Source organism: Salvelinus alpinus, chromosome 24 (genome assembly GCF_045679555.1).
Source record: "Salvelinus alpinus chromosome 24, SLU_Salpinus.1, whole genome shotgun sequence".
Classification (NCBI taxonomy): Eukaryota; Metazoa; Chordata; class Actinopteri; order Salmoniformes; family Salmonidae; genus Salvelinus; species Salvelinus alpinus.
In genome coordinates, this window is record NC_092109.1 from 39712471 (window position 1) to 39727405 (window position 14935).

A 14935-nucleotide genomic window follows, 5' to 3' on the forward strand; every position below is an offset into this window, starting at 1 on the left:
CAGGCAACTACAGTGATTTAATTACAATTAACCCTTATGACTCATATAATAGGTTAGAAAATATGGGTGCTGCCTAAACATCATGATTCATCTAATTCAAATTAGAGTAAACCTATTAGTAAAGCATGAATCATAGTTTAGTGCCACAGTGAAGAATGACCTTCTGTTTAATCATGTAGATATCTTTAGTCTTTTTATAGACTGGTCACCTTGGTGTGTCTAGGGTCATTTTGACTCGAACCCCCTGGGAGTGTGAGTGTGAGTGTCTGTGTTCATTCACGTGAAAAGAACCCCCCCCACTTTCCGCCCCTTTCTCGACACGGAGGCCTATGCAAGCAAGCTTTCCCCCACCAAACGACACCGTTTTATCTTTCCAACTCGCAACAGTAGTCTCCCCCTCCTCTCTCTCTCTCTCTTTTCAGTTCAGCGCTTTTTTTCCCTACTGTGAAGTGAACTGCCGCCATGTTCTTCTGAGCCAGTATGACAGTCAGACGGGAGGAAGAGAGACAGGGACACAGTCTGTGACTAAAACGACGGTTTAACTCAGCTTTTCGGAGTATGAGCGAGATATTTTAACGCCACTGAACGTTTAGAACGGTGGAAGTTTTCCGTTTTTTACATTTGAAACAGAAGAGCCGTTCAGATTTACAGCGAAATCGGCGTGTCCGGATGTTACAGCGCGATATATTTTATTTTCCTATGGCGTAGGCACCTTTTTATAAAGGCAGATCTTTTTACATATTTGGGGGGTCGGAGGGTCGCCTCCGGTCGAATCTATAAGCACATCTAGTCTGTTTTTAAAAACCTGTTTTTTAACCGAAAAAATACACGGGAGTAAATGTCTATTTTGTGTGAAATAGAAGAAAAATACATTCCAACATTCGTTCGTGACTCTGAAAGGATGACTATCGATACTAGCGGGATTTAATTGGTGTTTTGGACGTTTAATTGATTATCAAAGACTCATCATTTGCCGTCTACGAGATTTTAAAGACGACGATAGGGGAAATACTATTATTTCCTTCGTTGAAGCCCTACGGTGAGCGGATTCCAAAGATGACGGGCTCTACCCCGGCAGACATGGTGAGAAATTGTGCCAAATGTTTCAGAAGAAAAATGTAACCAGTTCGGTGACCTCCAACGTCAAATTCATATTGTGAATATTCATATTGTGAATAGGTCTATAATACATTATCTTATTAGTGTGATTAAACTCTGTCTACAGGCTGAAGAATAGACCAACTTGAAGATGACTCGATAACGACATTAATCAATCAAATAATGTTATTTTGGCTGGTCAGATGGCTATCATTTATTTTTTAATTAAATTAAATGTTAATGATTAAGCGATATTTGATATTAAATAAGGAAAAGGACGAGAAGCACAGATAGCAGCAGTAGCTATAACATTTGGCACAGTGGGGCTACTGTTTACATTTAGCTGCTGTCTGTGTGGGGTGCCCTTGCAGTCCTCAGTCATATAGGCAAAGGCATAACTTTGGGTTGTATGTGGGGGGGGGTGTCAGGGTTAATGGGTTCCGTTGTTCCGCCCCCCCCCCAGGAGAATAATAAAATAAAAAATAGCTGTGAAATGGTTGTTTCTGGTGAATTTTGAAGGGAAAACACATCCAAATTCTCACCTGATGATCTGTTCGTCCTCTCCCTGCCCCCACACGGGCAGTACTCTCTCTACTAAGGATGTGAGAAAGTGTCCATTTTGCAAAAAGTTTTTCTGTTAAACTGATCAGAAAAATCATACAATTTCACACCAATTTACAATGCAGAATAATGGTCCTATTATGATGTATGACCACTAGTGCCGGGCAATCTACCGCAACCCTTCACAGACAGAACCATTTACAGACAGTGAACCCTTCACAGACAGTGAACCCTTCACAGACAGAGAACCCTTCACAGACAGAGAACCCTTCACAGACAGAGAACCCTTCACAGACAGTGAACCCTTCACAGACAGAGAACCCTTCACAGACAGAGAACCCATCACAGACAGAGAACCCTTCACAGACAGAGAACCCATCACAGACAGAGAACCCTTCACAGACAGAGAACCCTTTACAGACAGAGAACCCTTTACAGACAGAGAACCCTTCACAGACAGAGAACCCTTCACAGACAGAGAACCCTTCACAGACAGAGAACCCTTCACAGACATAGAACTCTTTACAGACAGAGAACCCTTCACAGACAGAGAACCCTTCACAGACAGAGAACCCTTCACAGACAGAGAACCCTTCACAGACAGAGAACCCTTCACAGACAGAGAACCCTTCACAGACAGAGAACCCATCACAGACAGAGAACCCTTCACAGACAGAGAACCCTTCACAGACAGAGAACCCTTCACAGACAGAGAACCCTTCACAGACAGAGAACCCATCACAGACAGAACCCATCACAGACAGAACCCTTTACAGACAGAGAACCCATCACAGACAGAGAACCCATCACAGACAGAGAACCCTTCACAGACAGAACACAGCTACAGTAACATGTTGATTGCAAAAATTAGTAACTTTTTCAGACAATAAAAAAAAGTGACTGTAGAATTCTGCTCCAGCATAAAATGTTCTGTATTTTTCCCTAAAAACAATAAATGTCGCTGATTTGATGTACTGCTGTTGTTTTTTATGCTGTGTTTTTATGGTATGGTAGCTAGATGTTTTATTTCTACTAAATGTTTAGGTAAAATCACGGTATTTAACAAACTTTAAAGTACTTTTTTAAGGAGAGATGGTCCTGGCTGCCACACAGCAGATCAAGATCATTTGATTGACAGTTCTGGTTGCCTAGTGATGGACTTTAGTCCTGCTTCAGAAGCCTCATTCCTTTACAGACAAGTAAAATGCCCATTCATATCTCCAGAGAAGGTTTCGTGTTGGCATTTAAAAATGTCTTGTGTAAAAGCCTACCCTAACAAACAGAAAAACAAACACGCCGAGGCCGAGGTGCAATCAAGGGGCCCCATTCCATTATGTCTGAAAAGGATCATGGATAAAGGCTACTGGTAGCCTACTGTAATTTCATATTATGAGGCTAAAATGAAGCGTAGGCTACCCCGTGCTCGCAAGACTGGCCCGAAGATACCTCTGTATCCTGGCGACATCAGTGCCATGAGTAGGCTAGGATATTCTACACGCAACAGACCGGAGACTGAACACACACTTGCATCATTAGCCAAGAGACAGAGCAGGCAGGCCATGTTTTGGTAATCTGCATCTCGCAATGTCTTGTTTTGCATGCATTGCAAATTCACCAAAGTAGTCTGAAGTTCACCTCTTCCTCTCTGGTTTTATTTGAATTACACAACTTTCCCAGGCCTTTTATAGCCTATCGACTATAACACCGAAAAGGCTGTGTTTTGTGATAACTGCACTGTGATTTTAATTAAGTGGTGAAAAAACAAAGAACAAACAAAGTGTTTCGGTTAGGGATTTTTCTGAATGTTAAAGATTCCAACTTCGTTCACAACCCTCCTCTCTACTGACTGTCTCTGACCCCTGCCAAATTAAATCACAATGATGGCAACAACTGTCTTCTTCGAGCACCTGGGCTACAGTCAGCAAAGATGAGGAGTTGAACTGATAGTGTCTTATAACACAAATTCTCACATATTGACCAGTTCCTCCTCTCCTTGCCTCGCCTCAACATGGGCGGTACAATCTCACTCTTTCTATTGCCTGTCTTTGATCCCTGCCACGATAATATGACATTGACATGTGAGTCATTTAGCAGACGCTCTTATCCAGAGACACGTATAGTTAGTGAGTCATTTAGCAGACGCTCTTATCCAGAGACACTTATAGTTAGTGAGTCATTTAGCAGAGGCTCTTATCCAGAGACACGTATAGTTAGTGAGTCATTTAGCAGACGCTCTTATCCAGAGACACTTATAGTTAGTGAGTCATTTAGCAGACGCTCTTATCCAGAGACACTTATAGTTAGTGAGTCATTTAGCAGACGCTCTTATCCAGAGACACGTATAGTTAGTGAGTCATTTAGCAGACGCTCTTATCCAGAGACACGTATAGTTAGTGAGTCATTTAGCAGACGCTCTTATCCAGAGACACTTATAGTTAGTGAGTCATTTAGCAGACGCTCTTATCCAGAGACACGTATAGTTAGCGAGTCATTTAGCAGACGCTCTTATCCAGAGACACGTATAGTTAGTGAGTCATTTAGCAGACGCTCTTATCCAGAGACACTTATAGTTAGTGAGTCATTTAGCAGACGCTCTTATCCAGAGACACGTATAGTTAGTGAGTCATTTAGCAGACGCTCTTATCCAGAGACACTTACAGTTAGTGAGTCATTTAGCAGACGCTCTTATCCAGAGACACGTATAGTTAGTGAGTCATTTAGCAGACGCTCTTATCCAGAGACACGTATAGTTAGTGAGTCATTTAGCAGACGCTCTTATCCAGAGACACTTATAGTTAGTGAGTCATTTAGCAGACGCTCTTATCCAGAGACACGTATAGTTAGTGAGTCATTTAGCAGACGCTCTTATCCAGAGACACTTATAGTTAGTGAGTCATTTAGCAGTCGCTCTTATCCAGAGACACGTATAGTTAGTGAGTCATTTAGCAGACGCTCTTATCCAGAGACACTTATAGTTAGTGAGTCATTTAGCAGAGGCTCTTATCCAGAGACACGTATAGTTAGTGAGTCATTTAGCAGACGCTCTTATCCAGAGACACTTATAGTTAGTGAGTCATTTAGCAGACGCTCTTATCCAGAGACACGTATAGTTAGTGAGTCATTTAGCAGACGCTCTTATCCAGAGACACGTATAGTTAGTGAGTCATTTAGCAGACGCTCTTATCCAGAGACACTTATAGTTAGTGAGTCATTTAGCAGACGCTCTTATCCAGAGACACTTATAGTTAGTGAGTCATTTAGCAGACGCTCTTATCCAGAGACACGTATAGTTAGTGAGTCATTTAGCAGACGCTCTTATCCAGAGACACGTATAGTTAGTGAGTCATTTAGCAGACGCTCTTATCCAGAGCCACTTACAGTTAGTGCATTCATCTTAAGATCGCTAGGTGGGACAACCATAAATCACAGACATGGAAAGTACATTTTTCCCCAATGAAGTAGCTATCAATAGAGTCAGAGTTAGAAGGGGGGTGGGGTTAGTGATGTCATCAAGACAAAGGGTGGCTATTTTGAAGAATCTCAAATCTAAAATATAGTTAGAATTGTTTAACACATTTTTTGGTTACTACATGACTCCATATGTGTTATTTCATAGTTTTGATGCCTTCACTATTATTCTACAATGTCGAAAATAGTAAAAATAAAGAAAACCCTTGAATGTGTAGGTGTTGTAAAACTTTTGACTGGTAGTGTATATTTTTAAATTTTTACTAATGTTAGTGTCCCAACTACAACAATTTTTTTTAATCCTTGAAACATTGAATTGAATTACTGTAGAATTCCATTCATTCCAATACCCCATAATGACAAAACACATTTACCAAACTATTCAGACCCTTTGGCAGCGATTACAGCCTTGAGTCTTCTTGGGTATGACGCTACAAGTTTGGCACACCTGTATTTGGGGAGTTTCTCCCATTCTTTTCTGCAGATCATCTCAAGCTCTGTCATGTTGGATAGGCAACGCTGCTGGTCCATTAGATTCCTGGACTATTCCACGTAGGCCATGGTAGGCTAACGTTGTAATAATGTTGGGATAATGAGTTCAGTTGGGATTGTGTCTGACTGTGGCCTAACTCTGAGGGGCTGTGTGTGTTTGTGTCGTTCTTCCTCATACCACATGAGGACTGCTATGGCCTGTCCAAACATAGACGAGGTATGAAGGCCCAGGGTTTGGAGGTCTGCCATAGGCTAGTAATTATAATACGCTGACTACCCCAGGAACTCTCACAATCTCTCTCTCACTCTGTCTCCCTGATAAAGTACGGTAATTCAGTCATAGTAAAGAAAAGGTCTGATAGGCAAGTGTGTGTGTGTGTGTGTGTGTGTGTGTGTGTGTGTGTGTGTGTGTGTGTGTGTGTGTGTGTGTGTGTGTGTGTGTGTGTGTGTGTGTGTGTGTGTGTGTGGCAGCGATAAGTGTTCAGCTGGATGAGAGAGAGCGGGTCAGAGTTGGAGGTGAAGACTAGAATAAAGCCTATGAAAACATCTACTTTTTTAACCAGAGAGAATGAGATGTTTGGTTAAAAGAGAGGAAGGGGAGGGAGGGAGGAACAGAGGAGGGGAAATAAAGAGAGAGCGTGGATAACACACAGAGGAATCAAGAAGGTGTCTCATCACTGTGTGGTCCTCACCTGTGCAGTGTGGAGGTGTGGGGCAGGAACGTCATAACAATGGGTGTGTGTGTGTGTGTGTGTCTCAGTGTTCTGTTCCAGTGTTCTAAGGTTCTAGAAGGACTGAGTTTAGGAGCCCATTGTGAGGTTATTAAGTAGAATCAATTAGAATGGTCACAATGGACTGGGTCATTCCGTACTCCACAAAAGGTTGAATAGCCTTCTGTTCTAGCTACCACACACAGTTAGATATAGCAGGGGTTAAAGGTGATAGGTGTGTGTGGGCTGGGGGTGAAAGAGAGGGAGGAAGGAGGGATGGAGTGGGTTCCTTGTGGTTGAAAAGCTCATCCTGTATCACCTCTCACTAGCCTGTCTCACTATTAGTCACACACACATGTTCCGGGCACTTCCATCTAAAAGGACCCATGAGCACCAACATGTGAACTTTTATAGGCGCATATCAAATGAAAGCTAAAAGTCTATATATTGTTTTGAAATGAAGACATCTTTCAACAATTTTACATACAAACATTTCTGGAATAAGCTTTGATTTCTAGTCAAAACAGATGGAAAAGGGGGTCTGAGAAAACATCTACCAGAACAAGTCTTAAACAGTATTAAAAATACATCAACACACAGTAATGTTGAAGACCCCTGTACACTAATATCAACACTTATATTTAGTTTTGCTGAAATGATTTGCCTTCTGTAAGTTTAAAAAACATTGCCTTGTGCCTTGTAATTCTGTTACCACATATCTTGAAGACATTTTTCTAATTTCTCTCCCCCATGAGGAGAGAGGATAATGAAAGTTCACAGAAGGAACAAGTTAAGGTAGACCTATCAATTAATTATAGTATTTTTAAAGTTCTATCAACTTTGTTTATGAATTATTAAGTGATTAAAACTCATTCTGTTACCAAAATCAGTAATGGAATTATTGATATTTTGAATTGGCTACAATGGGAAAATCATAGTAGTCACAAACCACAGTTGGGCCACCTGCTACTGTCCTCTCTTCACTGACATACTGTTAATGTTCAGTACTACTGTCCTCCCTTCCACTGACATACTGTTAATGTTCAGTACTACTGTCCTCTCTTCCACTGGCATACTGTTAATGTTCAGTACTACTGTCCTCTCTTCCACTGACATACTGTTAATGTTCAGTACTACTGTCCTCTCTTCCACTGGCATACTGTTAATGTTCAGTACTACTGTCCTCTCTTCCACTGGCATACTGTTAATGTTCAGTATTACTGTCCTTTAACTGACATACTGTTAATGTTCAGTACTACAGTCCTTTCTTCCACTGGCATACTGTTAATGTTCAGTACTACTGTCCTCTCTTCCACTGACATACTGTTAATGTTCAGTACTACTGTCCTCTCTTCCACTGGCATACTGTTAATGTTCAGTACTACTGTCCTCTCTTCCACTGACATACTGTTAATGTTCAGTACTACTGTCCTCCTTCCACTGACATACTGTTAATGTTCAGTACTACAGTCCTCCCTTCCACTGACATACTGTTAATGTTCAGTACTACTGTCCTCCTTCCACTGACATACTGTTAATGTTCAGTACTACTGTCCTCCTTCCACTGACATACTGTTAATGTTCAGTACTACTGTCCTCTCTTCCACTGGCATACTGTTAATGTTCAGTACTACTGTCCTCCCTTCCACTGACATACTGTTAATGTTCAGTACTACTGTCCTCCTTCCACTGACATACTGTTAATGTTCAGTACTACTGTCCTCCCTTCCACTGGCATACTGTTAATGTTCAGTACTACTGTCCTCCTTCCACTGACATACTGTTAATGTTCAGTACTACTGTCCTCCTTCCACTGACATACTGTTAATGTTCAGTACTACTGTCCTCCTTCCACTGACATACTGTTAATGTTCAGTACTACTGTCCTCCTTCCACTGACATACTGTTAATGTTCAGTACTACAGTCCTCTCTTCCACTGACATACTGTTAATGTTCAGTACTACTGTCCTCCCTTCCACTGGCATACTGTTAATGTTCAGTACTACTGTCCTCCCTTCCACTGACATACTGTTAATGTTCAGTACTGCTGTCCTCCTTCCACTGGCATACTGTTAATGTTCAGTACTACTGTCCTCTCTTCCACTGGCATACTGTTAATGTTCAGTATTACTGTCCTCTCTTCCACTGGCATACTGTTAATGTTCAGTACTACCATCCTCCTTCCACTGACATACTGTTAATGTTCAGTACTACTGTCCTCTCTTCCACTGACATACTGTTAATGTTCAGTACTACTGTCCTCCCACTAACATACTGTTAATGTTCAGTGTTACTGTCCTCTCTTCCACTGGTATACTGTTAATGTTCAGTACTACTGTCCTCCCACTAACATACTGTTAATGTTCAGTACTACTGTCCTCCCACTAACATACTGTTAATGTTCAGTGTTACTGTCCTCTCTTCCACTGACATACTGTTAATGTTCAGTACTACTGTCCTCTCTTCCACTGACATACTGTTAATGTTCAGTACTACTGTCCTCCTTCCACTGGTATACTGTTAATGTTCAGTACTACTGTCCTCTCTTACACTGGTATACTGTTAATGTTCAGTGTTACTGTCCTCTCTTCCACTGGTATACTGTTAATGTTCAGTACTACTGTCCTCCCACTAACATACTGTTAATGTTCAGTGTTACTGTCCTCCCACTAACATACTGTTAATGTTCAGTGTTACTGTCCTCCCACTAACATACTGTTAATGTTCAGTGTTACTGTCCTCTCTTCCACTAACATACTGTTAATGTTCAGTACTACTGTCCTCCCACTAACATACTGTTAATGTTCAGTGTTACTGTCCTCCCACTAACATACTGTTAATGTTCAGTGTTACTGTCCTCCCACTAACATACTGTTAATGTTCAGTGTTACTGTCCTCCCTTCCACTGACATACTGTTAATGTTCAGTACTACTGTCCTCTCTTCCACTGGTATACTGTTAATGTTCAGCTCATTTTTAAAATTCTCTTTCTGTCACATGGTGGTCAAAGCAAGACTATGAAAACGGTCTGGACAACCCCTCCCTCCCCCTCACTTTCCTCTCAGTCGCTCTCTCTCTCTCATCTCTGTCTCCATTTAATGTCACCTCGCCCGCGTCCGACAGACACCTAACATGACACCTACCGTCTTTGCATTTACTGTAACAAGCACCGACTGACACCGGACGTCCATGGACGTTGAAAAGTAGTTTGGTAATTTTGGTCAGTCCGCCCTGGCTGGACCAAATCTGAACCAATCATAGACGTCTATGCTTCACAAGTGCTTCTATGCTTCTATGCTTCGGACAGTACTGTAGAGAAGGGTGCTGTAGAGAACGGTGCTGTAGAGAAGGGTGCTGTGCTTTACTGTACTCAAAACGTCTACTGTACTCTACTCTAATGTACTGTGCGGTACTGTGATGTCCAAACTTGTGAAACATAGGCGTCTGTGATTGGTTCAGATTTGGTCTGTTCCTGACCAACCAAAATGTGGTCTTGTTTGGTGGCGGGGCTTGTTACAATTAATAGCCAGTGTGTTGAATAATACCCAAATATACAAAAGAAGAATATTGCATATTTCCACCTTTGTGAACCTATTCAGGGTACATCACCATGAAGAGAATGACATTTCTATCCATAATTATGCATTTCTGTATAGTACAGATCAGGGACCCAGGATGTAATTCTGTTATCATCATTCTGTTACCGGATGTAAATCCACTTCACTTACTGTAGTTCAATAATCAAAATGTATGTTTTCAAAGTCAAGGTGTAAAGTCATAGCTGACACCCCAGTCTTTCTGCAGACATCTTTTGAATCTTCATTCATGAGCAGATGTTTAACTGAGTTACAGGAAAACGAGGTCGCATTAAAACCTGAGGGAGATTTTACCGTAATTCTGTTTACCGTAATTCTGTTACCAAACTCTCCAGTAAATGTGTTTTTGGGAAATATTCTGTGTAAATTGTTCAAATCAGTCTTTGTGCATGGAGATGTATGGTTTGTTAAACTTTGAAATCAATGGTTTTTGACATACATTTTAAAGTGAGAAATCTGAGTCAAAGCGTAATTCAGTTAGCGTGGAATTGACACACACACACACACACACACACACACACACACACACACACACACACACACACACACACACACACACACACACACACACACACACACACACACACACACACACAGAAGGAGGGGAAAGAGCCTTGCAGTCATTCCTTAGCTGTCTCAGAACTAGTGCTGCTCTGACTAAATGATGACTACAAAACGTCATGTAGGTTGACAATGTCATTCCCAGGATAAAGGATGTACTGCGTCAGTTTGATGATGTCGTGTCACGTGTAGACATGGCTGTATGGACTACGGGGGAATAGGCTAGTTCATTAAGAGATATAGATGTCCAGATAAAGCTCATTGGTACAAACATATAATCAATCAATCACTTATGTAACAGTTACGGAATAGACCACCACTGGTGTGTATGTACGTGGCTGGAGTGTGAATAGTTCTGACAACACTTTACTCGTGTGTGTGTGTAACAGTATAACTTTAAACCGTCCCCTCGCCCCGAAACGGGCGCGAACCAGGGACCTTCTGCACACATCAACAACGGTCGCCCACGAAGCATCGTTACCCATCGCTCCACAAAGGCCACGGCCCTTGCAGAGCAAGGTGCAACACTACTTCTAGGTTTCAGAGCAAGTGACGTAACTGATTGAAACGCTAGTAGCGCGTACCCGCTAACTAGCTAGCCATTTCACATCCGTTACACTCACCCCCCTTTCAACCTCCTCCTTTTCCGCAGCAACCAGTGATCCGGGTCAACAGCATCAATGTAACAGTATAACTTTAGACCGTCCCCTCGCCCCGACCTCGGGCGCGAACCAGGGACCCTCTGCACACATCAACAACAGTCACCCACGAAGCGTCGTTACCCATCGCTCCACAAAGGCCGCGGCCCTTGCAGAGCAAGGGGCAACCCTACTTAAGTCTCAGAGCAAGTTACGTAACTGATTGAAATGCTAGTAGCGCGCACCACCGCTAACTGGCTAGCCATTTCACATCCGTTACACTCACCCCCCTTTCGACCTCCTCCTTTTCCGCAGCAACCAGTGATCCGGGTCAACAGCATCAATGTAACAGTATAACTTTAGACCGTCCCCTCGCCCCGACACGGGCGCGAACCAGGGACCTTCTGCACACATCAACAACAGTCGCCCACGAAGCGTCGTTACCCATCGCTCCACAAAAGCCGCGGCCCTTGCAGAGCAAGGGGCAACACTACTTCTAGGTTTCAGAGCAAGTGACGTAACTGATTGAAACGCTAGTAGCGCGTACCCGCTAACTAGCTAGCCATTTCACATCCGTTACATGTGTATATATATATATATATGTGAAGTCGGAAGTTTACATACACTTAGGTTGGAGTCATTAAAACTTGTTTTTCAACAACTCCATAAATTACTTGTTAACAAACTATAGTTTTGGCAAGTTGGTTAGGACATCTACTCTGTGCATGACAAGTAATTTTTCCAACAATTGTTTACAGACAGATTATTTCACTTATAATTCACTGTATCACAATTCCAGTGGGTCAGAAGTTATCATACACTAAGCTGACTGTGCCTTTAAACAGCTTGGAAAATTCCAGAAAATTATGTCATGGCTTTAGAAGCTTCTGAAAGGCTAATTGACATAATTTGAGTCAATTGGAGGAGTACCTGTGGATGTATTTCAAGGCCTACTTTCAAACTCAGTGCCTCTTTGCTTGACATCATGGGAAAATCAAAAGAAATCAGCCAAGACCTCAGGAAAAAAAGATTGTGGACCTTCACAACTCTGGTTCATCCTTGGGAGCCATTTCCAAATGCCTGCAGGTACCACGTTCATCTGTACAAACAGTAGTACGCAAGTATAAACACCATGGGACCACGCAGCCGTCATACCGCTCAGGAAGGAGACGTGTTCTGTCTCCTAGAGATGAACGTACTTTGGTGCGAAAAGTGCAAATCAATCCCAGAACAACAGCAAAGGACCTTTTGAAGATGCTGGAGGAAACAGGTACAAAAGTATCTATATCCACTGTAAAACGAGTCCAATATTGACATAACCTGAAAGGCCACTCGGCAAGGAAAAAGCCACTACTCCAAAACCGCCATAAAAAAGCCAGACTACGGTTTGCAACTGCACATGGGGACAAAGATCGTACTTTTTGGAGAAATGTCCTCTGGTCTGATGAAACAAAAATAGTACTGTTTGGCCATAATGACCATCGTTAGGTTTGGAGGAAAAAGGGGGACGCTTGCAAGCCGAAGAACACCATCCCAACCGTGAAGCACGGGGGTGGCAGCATCATGTTGTGCGGGTGATTTGCTCCAAGAGGGACTGGTGCACTTCACAAAATAGATAGCATCATGAGGCAGGGAAATGATGTGGCTATATTGAAGCAACATCTCAAGACATCAATCAGGAAGGTAAAGCTTGGTCGCAAATGGGTTTTCCAAATGGACAATGATCCCAAGCATACTTCCAAAGGTGTTGCAAAATGGCTTAAGGACATCAAAGTCAAGGTATTGGAGTGGCCAACACAAAGCCCTGACCTCAATCCTATGGAAGATTTGTGGACAGAACTTTAAAAGTTTGTGCGAGAAAGGAGGCCTACAAACCTGACTCAGTTACACCAGCTCTGTCAGGAGGAATGGGCCAAAATTCACCCAACTTTTAGTGGGAAGCTTGTGGAAGGCTACCTGAAATGTTTGACCCAAGTTAAACAATTTAGAGGCAATGCTACCAAATTCTAATTGAGTGTATGTAAACTTCTGACCCACTGGGAATGTGATGAAAGAAATAAAAGCTGGAATAAATCATTCTCTCTACTATTATTCTGACATTTCACATTCTTAAAATTAAGTGGTGATCCTAACTGACCTAAGACAGGGAATTTTTACTATGGTTAAATGTCAGGAATTGTGAAAAACTGAGTTTAAATGTATTTGGCTAAGGTGTATGTAAACTCTCGACTTTAACTGTATGTGTATGTATATATATTTTTTATGTATATATATTTTTTTATTACTAATAAACCCAGTTCGTTATAAGACCCTTTTGGCCATGTTTGTTCAGCTTAACCTTACAGACAGGTGTATGTGTTAGGAAGACAAGAAGAGAGACAGGTAGGTGTTAAATAGGTGTATGTATTATGAAACCAGCTGTAACCTGTCTGACCTGTTCAGAATGCTGTCACTGTGAGACAAACCAGGAAGTGGAGCTCTGACCCAGCACCGTGAGGAAGGAAAGGGACAAGGCTCTGGTATACACAAAGGGACAAGGCTCAAAGGGGCAAGGCTCTGGTATACACAAAGGGACAAGGCTCAAAGGGACAAGGCTCACAAAGGAACAAGGCTCTGGTATATCTCTGGGAGGACTAACTCCAGAGAATAGACAAGGAAATGGAAAGAGGGAATGGTGTAGGCCAGCATCCCGTTATCGCCTCTTCATTGTTGACGTTGAGACTGGTGTTTTGCAGGTACTATTTAATGAAGTTGCCAGTTGAGGCCTTATGAGGCGTCTGTTTCTCAAACTAGACACTCTAATGCATTTGTCCTCTTGCTCAGTTGTGCACCGGGGCCTTCCACTCCTCTCTCTGTTCTGGTTAGAGCCAGTTTGTGCTGTTCTGTGAAGGGAGTAGTACACAGCGTGGTATGTGATCTTCAGTTTCTTGGCAATTTCTCGCATGGAATAGCCTTCATTTCTCAGAACAAGAATAGACTGACGAGTTTCAGAAGAAAGTTATTTGTTTTTGACCATTTTGAGCCTGTAATCAAACCCACAAATGCTGACGCTCCAGATACTCAACTAGTCTAAAGAAGGGCAGTTTTATTGCTTCTTTAATTAGAACAACAGTTTTCAGCAGTGCTAACATAATTGCAAAAGGATTTTCTAATAATCAATTAGCCTTTTAAAATAATGAACTTGGATTAGCTAACACAACATACATATACATAGTGCATTAGGAAGGTATTCAGACCCCTTGACTTTTCCCACATTTTGTTGCATTACAGCCTTATTCTACAATAGATTAAACTACTTTTTTTCCCTCATCGATCTTCACACAAAACTCCATAATGACAAATTGAAAACAGGTTTTTAAACATTTCTACAAATGGATTAAAAATGAAAATCAAATACCTTATTTACATAAGTATTCAGACCTTTTGCAATGAGACTGAAAATTGAGTTCAGGTGCACCCTGTTTCCGTTGATCATCCTTGAGATGTTTCTACAACTTCATTGGAGTCCACCTGTGTTTAAACTCAATTGATTGGACATGATTTTGAATTGCACACACCTGTCAATAAATGTCAGAGCAACAACCAAGCCATGAGATCGAAGGAATTATCTGTATAGATTGTCGAGGCACAGATCTGGGGAAAAGTATAAAAATTCTGCAGCATTGAAGTTCCCCAAGAACACATCCTCCATCATTATTAAATGGAAGAAGTTTGTAACCACCAAGACTCTTCCTAGAGCTGGCCGCCCGGCCAAACTGAGCAATCGAGGTGAAGGGCCTTGGTCAGGGAGGTGACCAAGAACCCAATGGT

General features: G+C 42.0%; 1 protein-coding gene across 1 annotated transcript in view; it reads left to right on the forward strand.

Moving 5' to 3' along the window:
- The first annotated feature begins 381 nt into the window (after nt 1-381).
- The window catches only part of ubl3a (ubiquitin-like 3a), a 46597-nt gene continuing 32043 nt past the window's right edge, over nt 382-14935 (forward strand). The window contains exon 1 of the mRNA XM_071364875.1: nt 382-1083. Within this exon, the coding sequence (XP_071220976.1) occupies nt 1057-1083 (27 nt within the window). The 5' untranslated portion in view covers nt 382-1056. The remainder of the gene's footprint in view (nt 1084-14935) is intronic.